We start from the raw sequence: 14873 nt of genomic DNA, 5'->3' as shown, positions 1-14873 counted from the left end.
GACAAAATTACAACAAATGCAAAGATCTCAACTGACTTTATTGTGGTTCTAGAATTGGGCAGGCTGAGTGCGGTGGCTCATACCTATAATCCCAGCACTTTGAGAGGCTGAGGTGGGACAATCTGTTGAGTCCATGAGTTCTAGACCAGCATAGGAAGCATGGCAAAACCCCATCTCTACAAAAAACACAAAAGTTAACCAGGCGTGGTGGTGAGCACCTGTGGTCCTAGCTACTCAGGAGGCTGGGGTGAGAGAATTGCTTGAGCCTCGGAGGTGGAGGTTGCAGTGAGCCAAGATGGCACCACTGCACTCCAGTCTGGGTGACAGAGCCAGAATTTGTCTCAAAAAAAAAAAAAAAAAAAGGCTGAACACGTTGGTTCACATCTGTAATCTCAGCACTTTGGGAGACCAAGGTGGGTAGATGGCTTGGGACCAGGAGTTTGAGATCAAACCAGTCTGGGCAACATGGCAAAACCCCATCTCTACAAAAAATACAAAAATTAGCTGGACGTGGTGGCACACGCCTGTGGCCCCAGCTACTTGGGAGGCTGAGGTGGGAAGATGGCTTGAGCCTTGGAGGTGGAGGTTGGAGTGTTCCAAGATTGTGCCACTGCATTCCAGCCTGAGCAACGGTGCAAGACCCTGTCTCAAAAAAAGCCAGAACTGGGTAACACTTCATTCCATAAAATAGAATAAGTGGGCCAGGTGTGGTGGCCTGGGCATGGTGGCCCCGGCACACTTATTCTATCCCAGCACTTTGGCAGGCCAAGGCAGAAGGATCCCTTGAGGCCAGGAGTTTGAGACCAGTCTGGCCCACATAGCAAGACCTTGTCTCTACAAAAAAAAATTTTAAAAATTAGCTGGGTATGGTGGTGCAAGCCTGTAGTCCTGGCTGCCGGGGAAGTTGAGGCAGGAAGATTGCCTGAGTCGAGGAGGGTGAAGCTGCAGCGGGCCAAGACTGCACTAATACTCTCCACTCTCCAGCCTGGGTGACAGAGTGAGACATTGTCTCAAAAAATAAAAATACAAATAAAAATAAGTGTTTCAGTGAGCTGTGCAAAAGAAGTTGGCTTTACAGACAGAGAAGGGCTGAAGAAAGCAGAAGCAAAAAACAAATAATGTTATTAGTCCTTTCAAAGTCACTTTTCTTGTAAAGTGGGGACAGGAAGACAAAATGATAGAAAAATAACTGATGAGTGGCCGGGCGCAGTGGCTCTCGCCTGTAATCCCGGCACTTTGGGAGGCTGAGGGGGTTGGATCACAAGGTCAGGAGATCGAGACCATCCTGGCTAACATGGTGAAAGCTCGTCTCTACTAAAAATACAAAAATTAGCCGGGTGTGGTGGCAGGCACCTGTAGTCCCAGCTACTCAGGAGGCTGAGGCAGGAGAATGGCGTGAACCCGGGAGGCGGAGATTGCAGTGAGCCGAGATCACGCCACTGCACTCCAGCCTGGGTGACAGAGCGAGACACTGTCTCAAAAAATAAAATAAAATAAAATAAAAATAAATAACTGATGAGTTAACATCAGGTTATTTACGGCTACTTTTTCGTGTGTAAGGATTAAATCAGAGAGAACTTCCTTATCATGCTTACAGGAAGATTTAAACTGGCCTGTTTGGGAAACTGGCAGTTATCTATCTCTTCTCATTTCCAGAAGGTCAGATAACAACTTAGTTTAGGTTTGGTGACTTATAGGTATGAACCACTGTGTGGACCGTTTGAGTTTTTGTTGTTCCTGCTACAGAGAGACCATTTGATCTTTGACACAGATGATGGTATAGAAACATTTAAAACATTTTGACTGGGCGTGGTGGCTCATGCCTGTAATCCCAGCAGGCTCCCTGCCTTGGGAGGCCAAGGCAGGCAGATCACTTGAGGTCAGGAGTTCGAGACCAGCCTGGCCAACATGGCAAAACCCCGTCTTTACTAAAAATACAAAAATTAGCCAGGTATGGTGGCGGGCACCTGTAATCCCAGCTACTCGGGAGGCTGAGGCAGGAGAATCGCCTGGGAGGCAGAGGCTGCAGCAAGCAGAGATCGTACCACTGCACTCCACCCTGGGCGACAGAGCAAGACTCCGTCTCAAAATAAATAAATAAATAAATAAACACATAAATAAAATAATAATAAAAATACAAAACTTAGCCGGGTATTGTGGCACACGTCTGTAATCACAGCTACATGGGAGGCTGAGGCAGAAGAATTGCTTGAACCCAGGAGGCAGAGGTTGCAGTGAGCTGAGATCACACCACTGCACTCCAGCCTGGGCGACAGAGCAAGACGCCATCTTAAAAAAAAAAAAAAAGAAGAAGTTAAAAAGTCACAAAGCTTTCATCTTTTTTAAAAAACAATCTTTCTTTAATACCAGTGAATATCTGGTCAGTGTTCATATTTCCTCAACTTCCTCAAAAATTTTTTAGCAGTTGGTTTATTTATACCCTCTTACAAATTTTTGACTATTTTTGTCTTTCCCCAACTTTTAGATCTATTTAGTCTTATCATATTTTCTTTCAATTTTAAAACAACTTTTAAAAACCTCTAAACTGGCTGGGCACAGTGGCTCACACCTGTAATCCTAGCTCTTTGGGAGGCTGAGGCTGGTGGATCACTTGAGGTCAGGAGTTAGAGACCAGCCTGACCAACATGGTGAAACCCTGTCTCTACTAAAAATACAAAAATTAACTGGGCATGGTGGCATGCGCCTGTAACCCCAGTTACTTGGGAGGCTGAGGCAGGAGAATTGCTTGAATGTGGGAGGCAGAGGTTGCAGTGAGCCAAGATCACACCACTGCACTCCAGCCTGGGTGACAGAGTGAGACTCCATCACAAACAAAACCCCCCAAAAAAAAAACAAAAAACAAACAAACAAAAAACCCACCTCTAAATCATACAAAATTATCTTCCCTTTAACAAAAACCACTTTCATGTCTTCATAAGCAAGTATCAAAAATATCATAGAAGCAACAGTTTTATGGCATTAAAACATCTAGCAGTGACAGCATAAACCTACCTAACCAATAGAGCCAGGCAAAAAATATCTGAATTAAAATTTGAATATGTTTTTATTTTATTTTACCAACAGTTTAAAAACTATATTTACTGACTTTGGGAGGCCGAAGTGGGAGGATCTCTTGAGCCCAGGAGTTTGAGACCAGCTGAGGCAACATAGCGAGAGTTCACATCTATAAAAAAGTAAATAAATAAAAATGTTTTTAAAATAAAAAGAAAACAAAACTATGTTTATTTACCAAAGATTGTTAAAATCACACTTGAAAAGCATTTGGGCATATTTGCTTAATTTATGAGCACTTCTTTATTTATAAGCCCATTTGGTACCATAGACAATATACAAACAGACATACACACATATACACATAAAGATCAGATAGTTGTGTCCTGCATGAGGAGGAAAAAAAAAGGATACAGACAGATGCAAACAAAGACTCTACAGCCTTGATTTCAAAACTGTAGCCATGAGACTGGCAAAACTCACTAGTCCAAAAGGACAGTTGGATTCAAACTATGCCCCTACAAATATAACAAGTCAAAGTTCACTTGTCCCACATAGCCCAAGTCCTCAATGAGCCCCAGAGAAATCAGAATAGCAATCCACATCTCTTCTTTTTATTATTATTATTATTATTTTGTAAAGACAAGGTCTCACTCTGTTGCCTAGTCTGGTCTTGAATTCCTGGCCTCAAGCGATCCTTCCACCTCAGCCTCCCAAAATGCTGGATTTATAGGCATGAGCCATCATGCCCAGCCACAATCCACATCTCAAAGCAGAGAGAGAGAAAGAATCCAAGTGTCTTCAAGAAGGAGTCTGGGTGTGCTAGTGGAAGACTAAGAAAGGACACCAAGGCAACACAAATCACAGAAATTCACCACAGGACTCTACAAGGAAACCAACTTCATTTAGATAAATAGCTTTTAATTTAGCCTGTTTCTCCAACTGGACCACTGAGCTCCAGACAGAGCCCATTAAGGAACAGGGCCAAATAAGTACTTGCAGCTTTTAGGGCCCAACTATCCAAATATGTGAAAAATAGTCAAAGTTGGAAGGCAGAACATCCAGGCCTTTAAAAATCAAGGACTTTATCTCTATACTGAATCCCAAGTCCCCCAAAAGAGGTAAATGCCATGACACTAGGCTGCACAGTGCCTTCACAGCACACCTGCCATAAAGAGCGCTCTTCTTAAACAAATGCACAAAGAAAGGAGCAGCCCCCTGTGGCAATGACCATCTGCCACAAACAGTGGTTGTCAGCCACCTCTAAAACTGCACAGTCTCATCAGCAACAGCAACCTCCAGCTCTCCCAAAGGACCAGCTCCGAGTACAGGAAACGTCCACAGAATTTCCCCAGGGCAGCTCCACAGCCACTCTAAAGGTCCAGGTGGACAAGCCTCGCCAAGATTCAATTGCAGCCATGGCTGACATCCATAGCAGCGCCTCTTGATATGCCCAGGGTGCCCACAAAAGAAGCAGGCACCCTGTTCACCCAGAGCCAAAGAACCAGTTGGCACCTGAGGAGCCCGGAGGCCCGCTGAAACTGCTGCAACAGTCATGCCACCAGGCGGGCTCCACACTCCTGGTGCTCCCCCTCCATAGTTCCTGCCAAGCAGCCAGCCAAACCAGCAACCTGACAAGGGGTTCCCGTGGCCCAGTTAGGGCCATGTTGCCCAAGGGTACAGCTTTATGTAATCCTGAGTGATAGAGATCTGGACATCCATGTTAAACTATAAACTAAATCCCTACCATGGTTAGCTTGGCTTTTGCCCAGGAATGAGCAAAGATAGCCAGCAAGGATACAACAAGATGGAGTCAACCATGTTAGACTTCTCTGTCATAATCTTTGCAAAGGCAGTTTCACTAAGGTTACTGAGTGTTTAAAAATGATAATATATGTAATTAAAACTACTAGAAATAGGGCTGGATGTAGTGGCTTATGCTAGTAATCCCAGCACTTTGGGAAGCTGAGGTAGGAGAATCACTTGAGATCGAGTTCAAGAGTAGTCTGAGCAACACAGTGAGACCTCATCCCTACAAAATTTTTTTTTAGTTAGCTGGGCATAGTGGCACATACCTGTAGTCCTAGCTACTTGGAAAGCTGAGGCAGGAGGATCATTTGAGCCCAGGAGTTCAAGGTTATAGTGAGCTATGATTGCGCCACTGCACTCCAGCCCGGGTGAGAGAGCAAGACTGTCCCAAATAAAACAAACTAAAAATGAGGAAAACAATAATGCACACAAAATACACAAGAAAAGTAAGATGTTGTTTTTAAATTTTTATTTATTTTTTAGAGATGGGGATCTTGCTATGTAGTCCAGGTTGGTCTCAAACTCCTGTGCTCAAGCCATCCTCCCACATCACCCTCCCAAGTAGCTTGGACTACAGGTGCATGACACCATGCCTGGTGTAAGATATGTCTTTTTTTTTTTGAGATGAAGTCTCAGAAAAACAAAAAAACAAACCCAAAAAACCCCTCCAGAGTCTCACTCCATCATCTAGTCTGGAGTGCAGTGGTGCAATCTTGACTCACTGAAACCTCCACCTCCTGGATTCAAGCGATTCTCCTGCTTCTGTCTCCCGAGTAACTGGGACTACAGGCATGTGCCACCACACCCGGCTAATTTTTGTATTTTTAGTGGAGATGGGGTTTCACCATGTTGCTCAGGCTGGTCTCGAACTCCTGACCTTAAGTGATCCACCCACCTCAGCATCCCAAAGTGCTGGGATTACAGGTGTGAGCCACCACGCCCAGCCCCCCATCAGCTTTTTACGTAAGTGGTTTGCAGTCATTGATAACCATTGTCTGGATCCATTATTTCATTAGGGGTTGCAAAATGGTGACATTCAAACTGTCATTTCTTCTTTATTTTTAAGCTGGAATTACTTTCCTTTACCAACTATTTATTCTGGGGTGTAGTTAATACAGGAAAGTCAGGACAAATACTTGATTGTTTACATGTATTTAAATTTCAGAATGGGTTTGTTCCCTGGTCCCTCACAAAGGCAACCAAAAAAGTTTCTGAAATGTTTTAATATTAGGAACACACAGAGTTTAATATATAAGATATGTTGCAATCCAAAAAAATTATTTTGTCTGCTTTTCTTTTTTTAAACCAATGCTGAAAAATCTCATGTCTTTTTTTTTTTTTTTTTTTAAACAGGGCCTCACTCTGTCGCCCAAGCTGTAGTGCAGTGGTGTAATAATAGCTCACTGCAGGCCGGGCGCAGTGGCTTGTGCCTGTAATCCCAGCACTTTGGGAGGCCGAGGCGGGCAGATGACCTGAGGTCAGGAGTTCGAGACCAGCCTCACCAACATGGAGAAACCCCGTCTCCACTAAAAATACAAAATTAGCTGGGCATGGTGGTGCATGCCTGTAATCTCAGCTACTAGGGAGGCTGAGGCAGAAGAATCACTTGAATCCAGGAGGCGGAGGTTGCGGTGAGCTGAGATTGCGCCATTGCACTCCAGCCTTGGGCAACAAAGAGCGAAACCCCGTCTCAAAAAATAAAAAAATAAAGAATAGCTCACTGCAGCCTTCAACTCCTGGGTTCAAGCAATACTCCCACCTCAGCCCCCGAAAGTGCTGGGACTACAGGAGCACACCACCACACCTGGCTAATTTTTGTATTCTTTGGTAGAGATGGAGTCTCACTACGTTGCCCAGGCTAGTCTTGAACTTCTGGACTGAAGCAATTCTTCTGCCTCAGCCTCCCAAAGTGTTGAGATTACAGGTGTGAGCCACCAAGCCTGGCCAAAAGTTATTCTGCTTTTTGATTCTCAAACTGACAAATCATTGGTCAATGTGAGTCGCTTCAAGTTGGACCTTATGTCCTTTTAACATGATCTTGATAGCTTTGATAGCTTCATAGTATAATAAAATGTTTTGGGCCCATCTTGAACATTTCCTTCCCTAAGCTTGCAAGGAGTTCAGTGGGAAATCATCTTCAGAGACCATAATCAGGGTGATTGGGGTGCTTATCACCACGGAGTTGATGACTGTTTCCAAGCTTGTTCAGTGGTCTACAAACCACTGTTTAGGTTCAGGTCCCTTAATATGTAATGGAGAGAAGTCTGAGCAATAAGATTTAGTTTAAATAAAAGAGGTAGAAATTAGGGATCTGGAGCTGGGCAAGGTGGTTTATGCCTGTAATCCCAGCACTTTGTGGGGCTGAGGAGGGAGGATTGCTTGAGCCTACGAATTCGAGACCAGTCTGGGCAACATAGTGAGGCCCCGTCTCTCTTATATAAAAATAAAAAATAAAATAAAATAAGGAAATTAGGAATCTGGCTATAAAAGGCAAAAATTTAAAGATTATGTTATCTTTCTTTCTTTTTTTTTTTGAGATGGAATCTCACTCTGTCGCCAGGCTGGAGTGCAGTGGTGCGATCTCTGCTCACTGCAACCTCCGCCTCCTGGGTTCAAGCGATTCTCTTGCTTCAGCCTCCTGAGTAGCTGGGACTATAGATGCCCGTTACCACACCTAGCTAATTTTTGTATTTTCAGTAGAGACGAGTTTCACCATGTTGGCCAGGATGGTCTCCCTCTCTTGACCTTGTGATCCACCCGCCTCAGCCTCCCAAAGTGCTGGGATTACAGGCGTGAGCCACCGCACCTGGCCCTTCAATTTCTATTATAAAAAAGCTTGAAAATTATTCTATTACTGGTTTAGCTTAATTTTATTACTTTCTAAAAAGTTGATAAACAATATTGTCTATTATTATACAGCAAAAAAATGAATGTATAAAATCTTGTTGCCGGGTGCAGTGGCTCATGCCTGTAGTCCCAGCACTTTGGGAGGCCAAGGTGAGTGGATAACCTGAGGTCAGGAGTTTGAGTCCAGCCCGAACAACATAACAAGATCCCATCTCTAAACAACAACAACAAAAATCCTTTAGATCTGAGATAAAACATCAGTCTCATATACCCTTTGGAACAGACTGGATTAATTTTAAGAATGATAACCAATACCTTAGAATATTACTATTAAAAACACAATAATTCTTAATATGCTAAGTTCCAACTATAGTTCAGCAACTGAAATATTTTTAAAATTCCAAGGGGAGGGTGGGAGGAGGGAGAGGATCAGAAAAGATAACTATTGGGTACCAGACTTAATACCTGGGTGATGAGCCAGGCATGGTGGCTCACGCCTGTAATCCCAGCATTTTGGGAGGCTGAGGCAGGCGGATCACCTGAGGTCAGGAGTTCGAGACCAGCCTGGTGAAACCCCGTCTCTACTAAAAATACAAAAAAAATTAGCCGGGCATGGTGGTGCACACCTGTAATCCCAGCTACTCGGGTGGCTGAGGCAGGAGAATCGCTTGAACCTAGGAGGCGTAGGTTGCAGTAAGCCAAGATCGCACCACTGCACTCCAGCCTGTGTGACAGAGTGAGAATCCATGTCAAAAAAAAAAACCAAAACCAAAACAAACAAATAAAAAAACCTGGGTGATTAAATAACATGTACAATAAACCTCTGTAACATGTGTTTACCTATGTAACAAACCTTCACATGTACTCCCAAACCTTAAAGTTTAAAAAAAAACAAACTGGCCAGGCGCAGTGGCTCATGCCTGTAATCTCAGCACTTTGGGAGGCCGAGGAGGGCGGATCATGAGGCCAGGAGATCAGACCATCCCGGACAACATGGTGAAACCCTGCCTCTACTCAAAATACAAAAAATTAGCTGGGTGTGGTGGTGCACGCCTGTATCCCAGCTACTTGGGAGGCTGAGGCAGCAGAATCGCTTGAACCTGGCAGGTGGAGGTTGCAGTGAGCTGAGATTGAGCCACTGCACTCCAGCCTGGTGATAGAGACCCTGTCTCATAAAATAAAAAAATAAAAAAAAAAAACCAAAACAAAACAAAAAAAATCCAAAACATGATAAAATGAAGATGTATCTCATTACCTATTTTCACTTGCCTTCTTTAGCATTTATCCATCTGCAAAATATGTGTGTATATATATATATATATATATATTTTTTTTTTTTTTTTGTGAGACAGAGGCTCGCTGTGTTACCCAGACTGGAGTGCAGTGGTGCAATCTCAGCTTACCATTCTGCCTCACGGGTTCAAGTAATTCTCCTGCCTCAGCCTACCGAGTAGCTGGGATTACAGGCATGTGCCACCACACTTGGCTAATTTTGTATTTTTAGTAGAGATGGGGTTTCTCCATGTTGGTAAGGCTGGTCTCGAACTCCCGACCTCAGGTGATCCACCTACCTTGGCCACCCAAAGTGCTGGGATTACGGGCGTGAGCCACCGCACCTGGCCTGCAAAATATTTTTTACCCAGATGTAATCATAGTGTGCAAGTTGTATCATTTTTCCCCTTAACAATATGTCCATAACATTTCTCCATATGCTGTAGGGTATTTGTAATTTCAAATTATTTAATGATTTTTTTTTTTTAAGGAGACAGGGTGTTGCTATGTTGCCCAGGTTGGAGTGCAGTGGCTAGTCATTGGTGTGATCCTACTACTAATCCACCAAAAAAAATTTAGAACTAATAAATTCAGCCAAGTTGCAGGCTACAAAAGCAATACTCAAAAACCACCTGCATTTCTACATACTAACAATGAACACTCTGAAAAGGAAATTAAGAAAGTGACCAGGTGATGTGGCTCAATGCCTGTAATCCCAGCACTTTGGGAGGTGGACGTGGGCGGACTACTTGAGGCCAGGAGTTCAAGACCCTGGTGTTCAAGCCCATAGTGAAACCCTGTCTCCACTAAAAATACAAAAATTAGCTGGGGTGGTGGCGCGCACCTGTAGTCCCAGGTACTCAGGAGGATGAGGCATGAGAATTGATTGAACCTGGGAGGTAGAGGTTGCAGTGAGCTGAGATTGTGTCATAGCACTCCAGCCTGGATGACAGAGCGAGACTCTGTCTCAAAAACAAAAAACAAGCAATTCCATTTATAATATCATCAAAAAGAATAAAATAGGCTGGGTGTGGTGGTTCATGCCTATAATCCCAGCACTTTGAGAGGCCAAGGCGGGAGGATCACTTGAGCCCAGGAGTTCGAGACCAGTCTAGGCAACATAGTGAGACCCTATCTCTATTTTCAAATATGAAAAAGAGAAAAATTTTTTGAGATAAAGTCTGGCTCTATTGCCCAGGCTGAAATACAGTGGCGCAATCTTGACTCACTGCAACCTCTACCTCCTGGACTCAAGCCATCCCCTCCCACCTCAGCCTCCTGAGTAGCTGGGACTATAGGCACCACCACCATGTCTGGTTAATTTTTTTTTTTTTTTTTTTTTGGTAGAGACAAGGTTTCACCATGTTGCCCAGGCCTGGTCCAGTAGTTTGCACTTCCCTTGAGGCTAGGAGTTGGAGACGAGCCTGGCCAACACAGTGAGACTCCTGTCTATTAAAAGAAAAAAAAGGCTGGGTGGCGCATGCCAGTATTCCCAGCTACTCAGGAGGCTGAGGTAGGAGGATTGCTTAAGACCAGGAGTTCAAGGCTGCAATACACTATGGTCACATCTGTGAATAGCCACTGCATTCCAGCCTGGGTGACAGAGCAAGACCCCATCTCTAAAATAAGTAAATAAATAAATATATTTCCTTAATGTAGTAGCCAAAAAAGAAAATAATTTTAATTTGCATTTTTTGATTACTAGTGAGATGGAAGATTTTCAAATGTCAAACATTTGTATTTCCTTTGTGTGTGTGAACCATCAGTTCATACTTTATACCTATGCATGTGTGGCAGGCATTAATTTTCCCTATTGATTTGTATGAGTCCTTCATATATTATGGTATTTCTCCTTTAACTATCAGTATTTGCTCCAAATTCTCCAATTGGTGTTTCTTTTTTAATTCTGTGTCCATTCAACAAATATTTATTCAATGTTTACTATGCTCTCGGTTGTATGGTAGGAATTCTATGTTGTTCTTTACATATAGAATTACCCACTTGTTAGTTCTTCCATTGTTTAGTTTAGAAAAACTGCACTTAGGGGCCAGGCACAGTGGCTTACGCCTGTAATCCCAGCACTTTGGGAGGCCAAGGCAGGCGGATCATCTGAGATCAAGAGTTCGAGACCAGCCTGACCAACATGGTGAAACCCCATCTCTACTAAAAATACAAAAATTAGCCAGGTGTGGTGGCGTGCACCTGTAATCCCAGCTACTAGGGAGGCTGAGGCAGGAAATCGCTTGAATCCAGGAGGCGGAGGTTGCAGTGAGCCGAGATTGCACCACTGCACTCTAGCCTGGGCAACAGAGCAAGACACACACACACAAAAAAAAAAACAGCTGGGCACAGTGGCTCACGCCTGCAATCCCAGCACTTTGGGAGGCCGAGGCGGGTGGATCACCTGAGGTCAGGAGTTCGAGACCAGCCTCAACATGGAGAAACCCCGTTCCTACTAAAAAATACAAAATTAGCTGGGCGTGGTGGTACATGCCTGTAATCCCAGCTACTGGGGAGGCCGAGGCAGGAGAATTGCTTGAACCTGGGAGGCGGAGGTTGTGGTGAGCCGAGATCACACCATTGCACTCCAGCCTGGGCAACAAGAGCAAAACTCCGACTCAAAAACAAAAACAAAAACAAAACAAAAAAAAAAGGAAGAAAAAACTGCTCTTAAAGATCAGAACAAAAAGGCATATAATATCCCATATCAGTGTCTGTGGGTAAGAGCTAGTCTCTTCTAGCTCTCATGAACTTGCAATCAAATGTTGGGCAGGGATGCAGTCATCTGAATGCTTGATTAGGGCTGCAGGATCAATCAAGTTAGTTCACTCACATGGCTGGCAAGTTGGTGCTGGCTGTTGGTGGAGGCTTTTTCTCCTCTCCACATAGGCCTCTTCATAGAGCTGTTCGAGCACAGTGGTGTGGAGACTGCCTTCCTCCAGGGCAAGCAATCAAAGAGAATGAGAGGGAAAGCTGCAATCAGTATCTTTGTGACCTAGCCTCAGAAGTCACACACATTCAGTTGTATTCTATTGGTAAAACATAGTAGTCCTGATTCAAAGGGCTGATGCAGACCACCAGAGGTGACAATCATTGGGGGTCCTCTTAGAGGCTGGCTACCAAGGATCCCAACACCTTTTTTGTTTGTTTGTTTGTTTCTGAGACAAGGTATTGCTATGTTGCCCAGGTTGGAGTGCAGTGGCTATTCAAAGCCTCTAACTCTTGGGTTCAAGCAATTCTCCTGTCTCTGCCTCCTGAGTAGCTGGGACTACAGGCATACAGCACCTCGCCAGGCTAATCCTAACATCTTGGTTTTCCTGTAATTTACTTTATAAAGCAAGTACTGGGTGTGCACAGTGACCCATGCCTGTAATCCCAACACTTTGGGAGGCTGAAACAGGAGGATCACTTCAGACCAGGAGTTCAAGACCAGTCTCAACAATATAGCAAGATCCTATCTCTATAACAAATTAAAAAAAAAAAGTAGCTCCCTGTGGTGGCATGTGTCTGTAGTCTTAGCTACTCGGGAGGCTAAGATGGGAGGATCACTTGAGCCCAGGAGTTTGAGACTGTAGTGAGCTATGATTGCACCACTGCATTCCAGCCTGGGCAACAGAGCAAGACCCTATCTCAAAAAAAAAAAAAAAAAAAAAAAAAAAAAAAAAAGGCCAGGCGCGGGGGCTCACGCCTGTAATCCCAGCACTTTGGGAGGCTGAGACAGGCGGATCACGAGGTCAGGAGATCGAGACCATTCTGGCTAACACGGTGAAACCCCGTCTCTACTAAAAATACAAAAAATTAGCCAGGCGTGGTGGCGGCGGGCGCCTGTAGTCCCAGCTACTCGGGAGGCTGAGGTAGGAGAATGGCGTGAACCCGGAAGGCGGAGCTTGCAGTGAGCCGAGATCGAACCACTGCACTCCAGTCTGGGCAACAGAGCGAGACTCCATCTCAAAAACAAAACAACAACAACAACAAAAAAAACAAGTACTGAGAATTTTGCAACAACCAGTACAATTCTAGTTTTGTACCATACTGTTCTCTTAAACACAGCTGTGTTCTCAAACACATACGTGCACATGGGTGCACTCAAGCATAACAGATTTTGTTTGGAGTCGCACAAATTAAAGACCCTTTGGTACAGTGTCAGCTCATTAGGGCACCAGATTCCATCTCAAACTCTGAATTTGAGTAAGCAGAGTTCAAGATTGCAGATTAAGGGCCAAAATCTTTATTCTTTGTATCTACTTTGTAATTAGTTAACTGGGAAACACTTCAAGTTTTACCAGAAACCTTTAATTTTCTAGAAACCTTTACCTGTGTTCAATATCCACTTTAATTAAAAAGCTGTTGTAAATGATACTAATTTGGGGAAGGTGATTCAGCTTGTTGAGGCGTAATTAACCAAATTGCTGAGGTGGAAGTCTGGGTAAGTGAAAAGGTCATCATATCTGAGTAAGAAAGCTTGCAGCTTTCACCTCTCCGTCAAGACTGGCAGAGAGGCACTTTTGTAAAATCTTTGTTTGGGACTCACTTTTACTTTGCCATTTGTCCCATTTTAATTAAAGCTTGCCAACTGAAGGACCTAAGAAAACAATATAGTTCTGCATTTTGCCAAATTGGGAAATTTCCCAGGGCCCCCAAAATTTAGAGGGGAGACTCCGAGAATAGGAGACTAGAATGGGAGAATAGGAAGCACCAACTTGCTCTAAAAGGAAGATTGGGCAAAAGCAGCACTCTTATTCCAGCTCTACAACCAAAGCAACTAAGACGGGCTGGCTGGCTGCCTAGCCATAGCATTCCCTCCTACTTCCCCATTATCTCCTGACCAGCAAGTCATCTTTGGTCACATATCTTTAATTATTTAGTTTGAGACAAAGTCTCACTATCACCCAGGCTGGAGTGCAGTGGCGCGATCTCGGCTCACTGCAACCTCCGCCTCCCGGGTTCAAGCGATTCTTCCACCTCAGCCTCCCGAGTAGCTGGGACTACAAGCGGGCACCACCACCCGGCTAATTTTTGTGTTTTTAGTGGAGATGGGGTTTCACCATGTTGGCCAGGCTGGTCTCGGACTCCTGACCTCAAGTGATCCGCCCACCTCGGCCTCCCGAAGTGCTGGGATTACAGGCATGAGCCACCAAGCCCGACTATTCCTTTTATTAATATTCCTGTTGAACTTAATTTTGGTCGTTTCCGGTGCAAAAATGTTAAGGTAAAGGGAATCAATAACTGCCACATTTGATATATTTTTGTAATCCCCATCTCCAATTTCCATCCGGGCGTGAGTAACCAAAAACACTTTACAGGGGTAGACTGTCTCAACAGACATCAATTTGTAACCACGTCTACCTCTACCACGGTATTCTAAAGACTCCGTCGAGGAAAACCTTTAGCTCGGGCAAAGGGAGACACATTACAGAACACCGTCCGCCGCCGACGAAACACAGGATACGCGGGAGAGTTGAACAGACACCCGGCCTCGCCCGGATTGCTTCACAGTCCTCAGCCACGCCCCTCCCAACCGGAACTACATCCCCCGCACTCCGCGCCCCCACGCACAGCGTGTCGTAGGCGTCCGAGGCCGCAGGCTCCCGCCCGGCTTCCCGGGACGCACAGGGCAGGCGCTGGGCGTGCGCATGCTCGGCAGGCGGGGCAGCTGGAGTCTCCAGGCACTGCAATCTGTTGCGCCGCCGCCCGCGGGAGCCGGCAGATCCGGGTCTTGTGGCTAAGAGTGACGTGGTCACTCGAATCAAAACAGAGGAGGGGGAGGAAGCCGGCGGCCAGAAACGGCAGTGGCAGCAGCGTCCGGAGCAGCCGCAGCCTTCTGGAAGCTCCAGGCGGTCTTTCTGCCGAGCCTCGGTCCCGGCCCCCATCCTCCCCGCCCCATCGGTTGTTGTCTGGGCGGGTGAGTGTCTCCCCCTCTCCCACCAGCGTTT

At 45.0% G+C, this 14873-nt stretch overlaps 2 protein-coding genes across 6 annotated transcripts in view; one reads left to right on the top strand and one right to left on the bottom strand.

Moving 5' to 3' along the window:
- LOC129035236 (zinc finger protein 195-like) overlaps positions 1 to 14873 on the bottom strand; it is a 47337-nt gene that overhangs the window by 32106 nt on the left and 358 nt on the right. Inside the window, exons 1-4 of one of the 5 annotated variants that reach the window (XR_010126208.1) lie at positions 14287 to 14728; positions 11774 to 11872; positions 3107 to 3184; positions 84 to 176 (exon numbers count right to left, since the gene is read on the bottom strand). Coding sequence is in view for 2 of the 5 variants with exons in the window: in XM_063664478.1 (XP_063520548.1) it covers positions 49 to 176; positions 3107 to 3184; positions 11774 to 11872 (305 nt within the window). In the remaining 3 variants the exon portion in view is untranslated. Of the gene's footprint in view, positions 1 to 38; positions 177 to 3106; positions 3185 to 11773; positions 11877 to 14286; positions 14729 to 14873 lie in introns of those variants that run through there. The other 4 variants (XR_010126207.1, XR_010126209.1, XM_063664477.1 and 1 more) reach the window with 4 other exon arrangements.
- The window catches only part of SMIM14 (small integral membrane protein 14), an 88138-nt gene continuing 87866 nt past the window's right edge, over positions 14602 to 14873 (top strand). The window contains exon 1 of the mRNA XM_054485479.2: positions 14602 to 14842. The gene's annotated coding sequence lies outside the window, so the exon portion shown is untranslated. The remainder of the gene's footprint in view (positions 14843 to 14873) is intronic.

Source organism: Pongo pygmaeus, chromosome 3 (genome assembly GCF_028885625.2).
Source record: "Pongo pygmaeus isolate AG05252 chromosome 3, NHGRI_mPonPyg2-v2.0_pri, whole genome shotgun sequence".
Classification (NCBI taxonomy): domain Eukaryota; kingdom Metazoa; phylum Chordata; class Mammalia; order Primates; family Hominidae; genus Pongo; species Pongo pygmaeus.
This window is presented reverse-complemented; position numbering and strand designations above follow the sequence as displayed.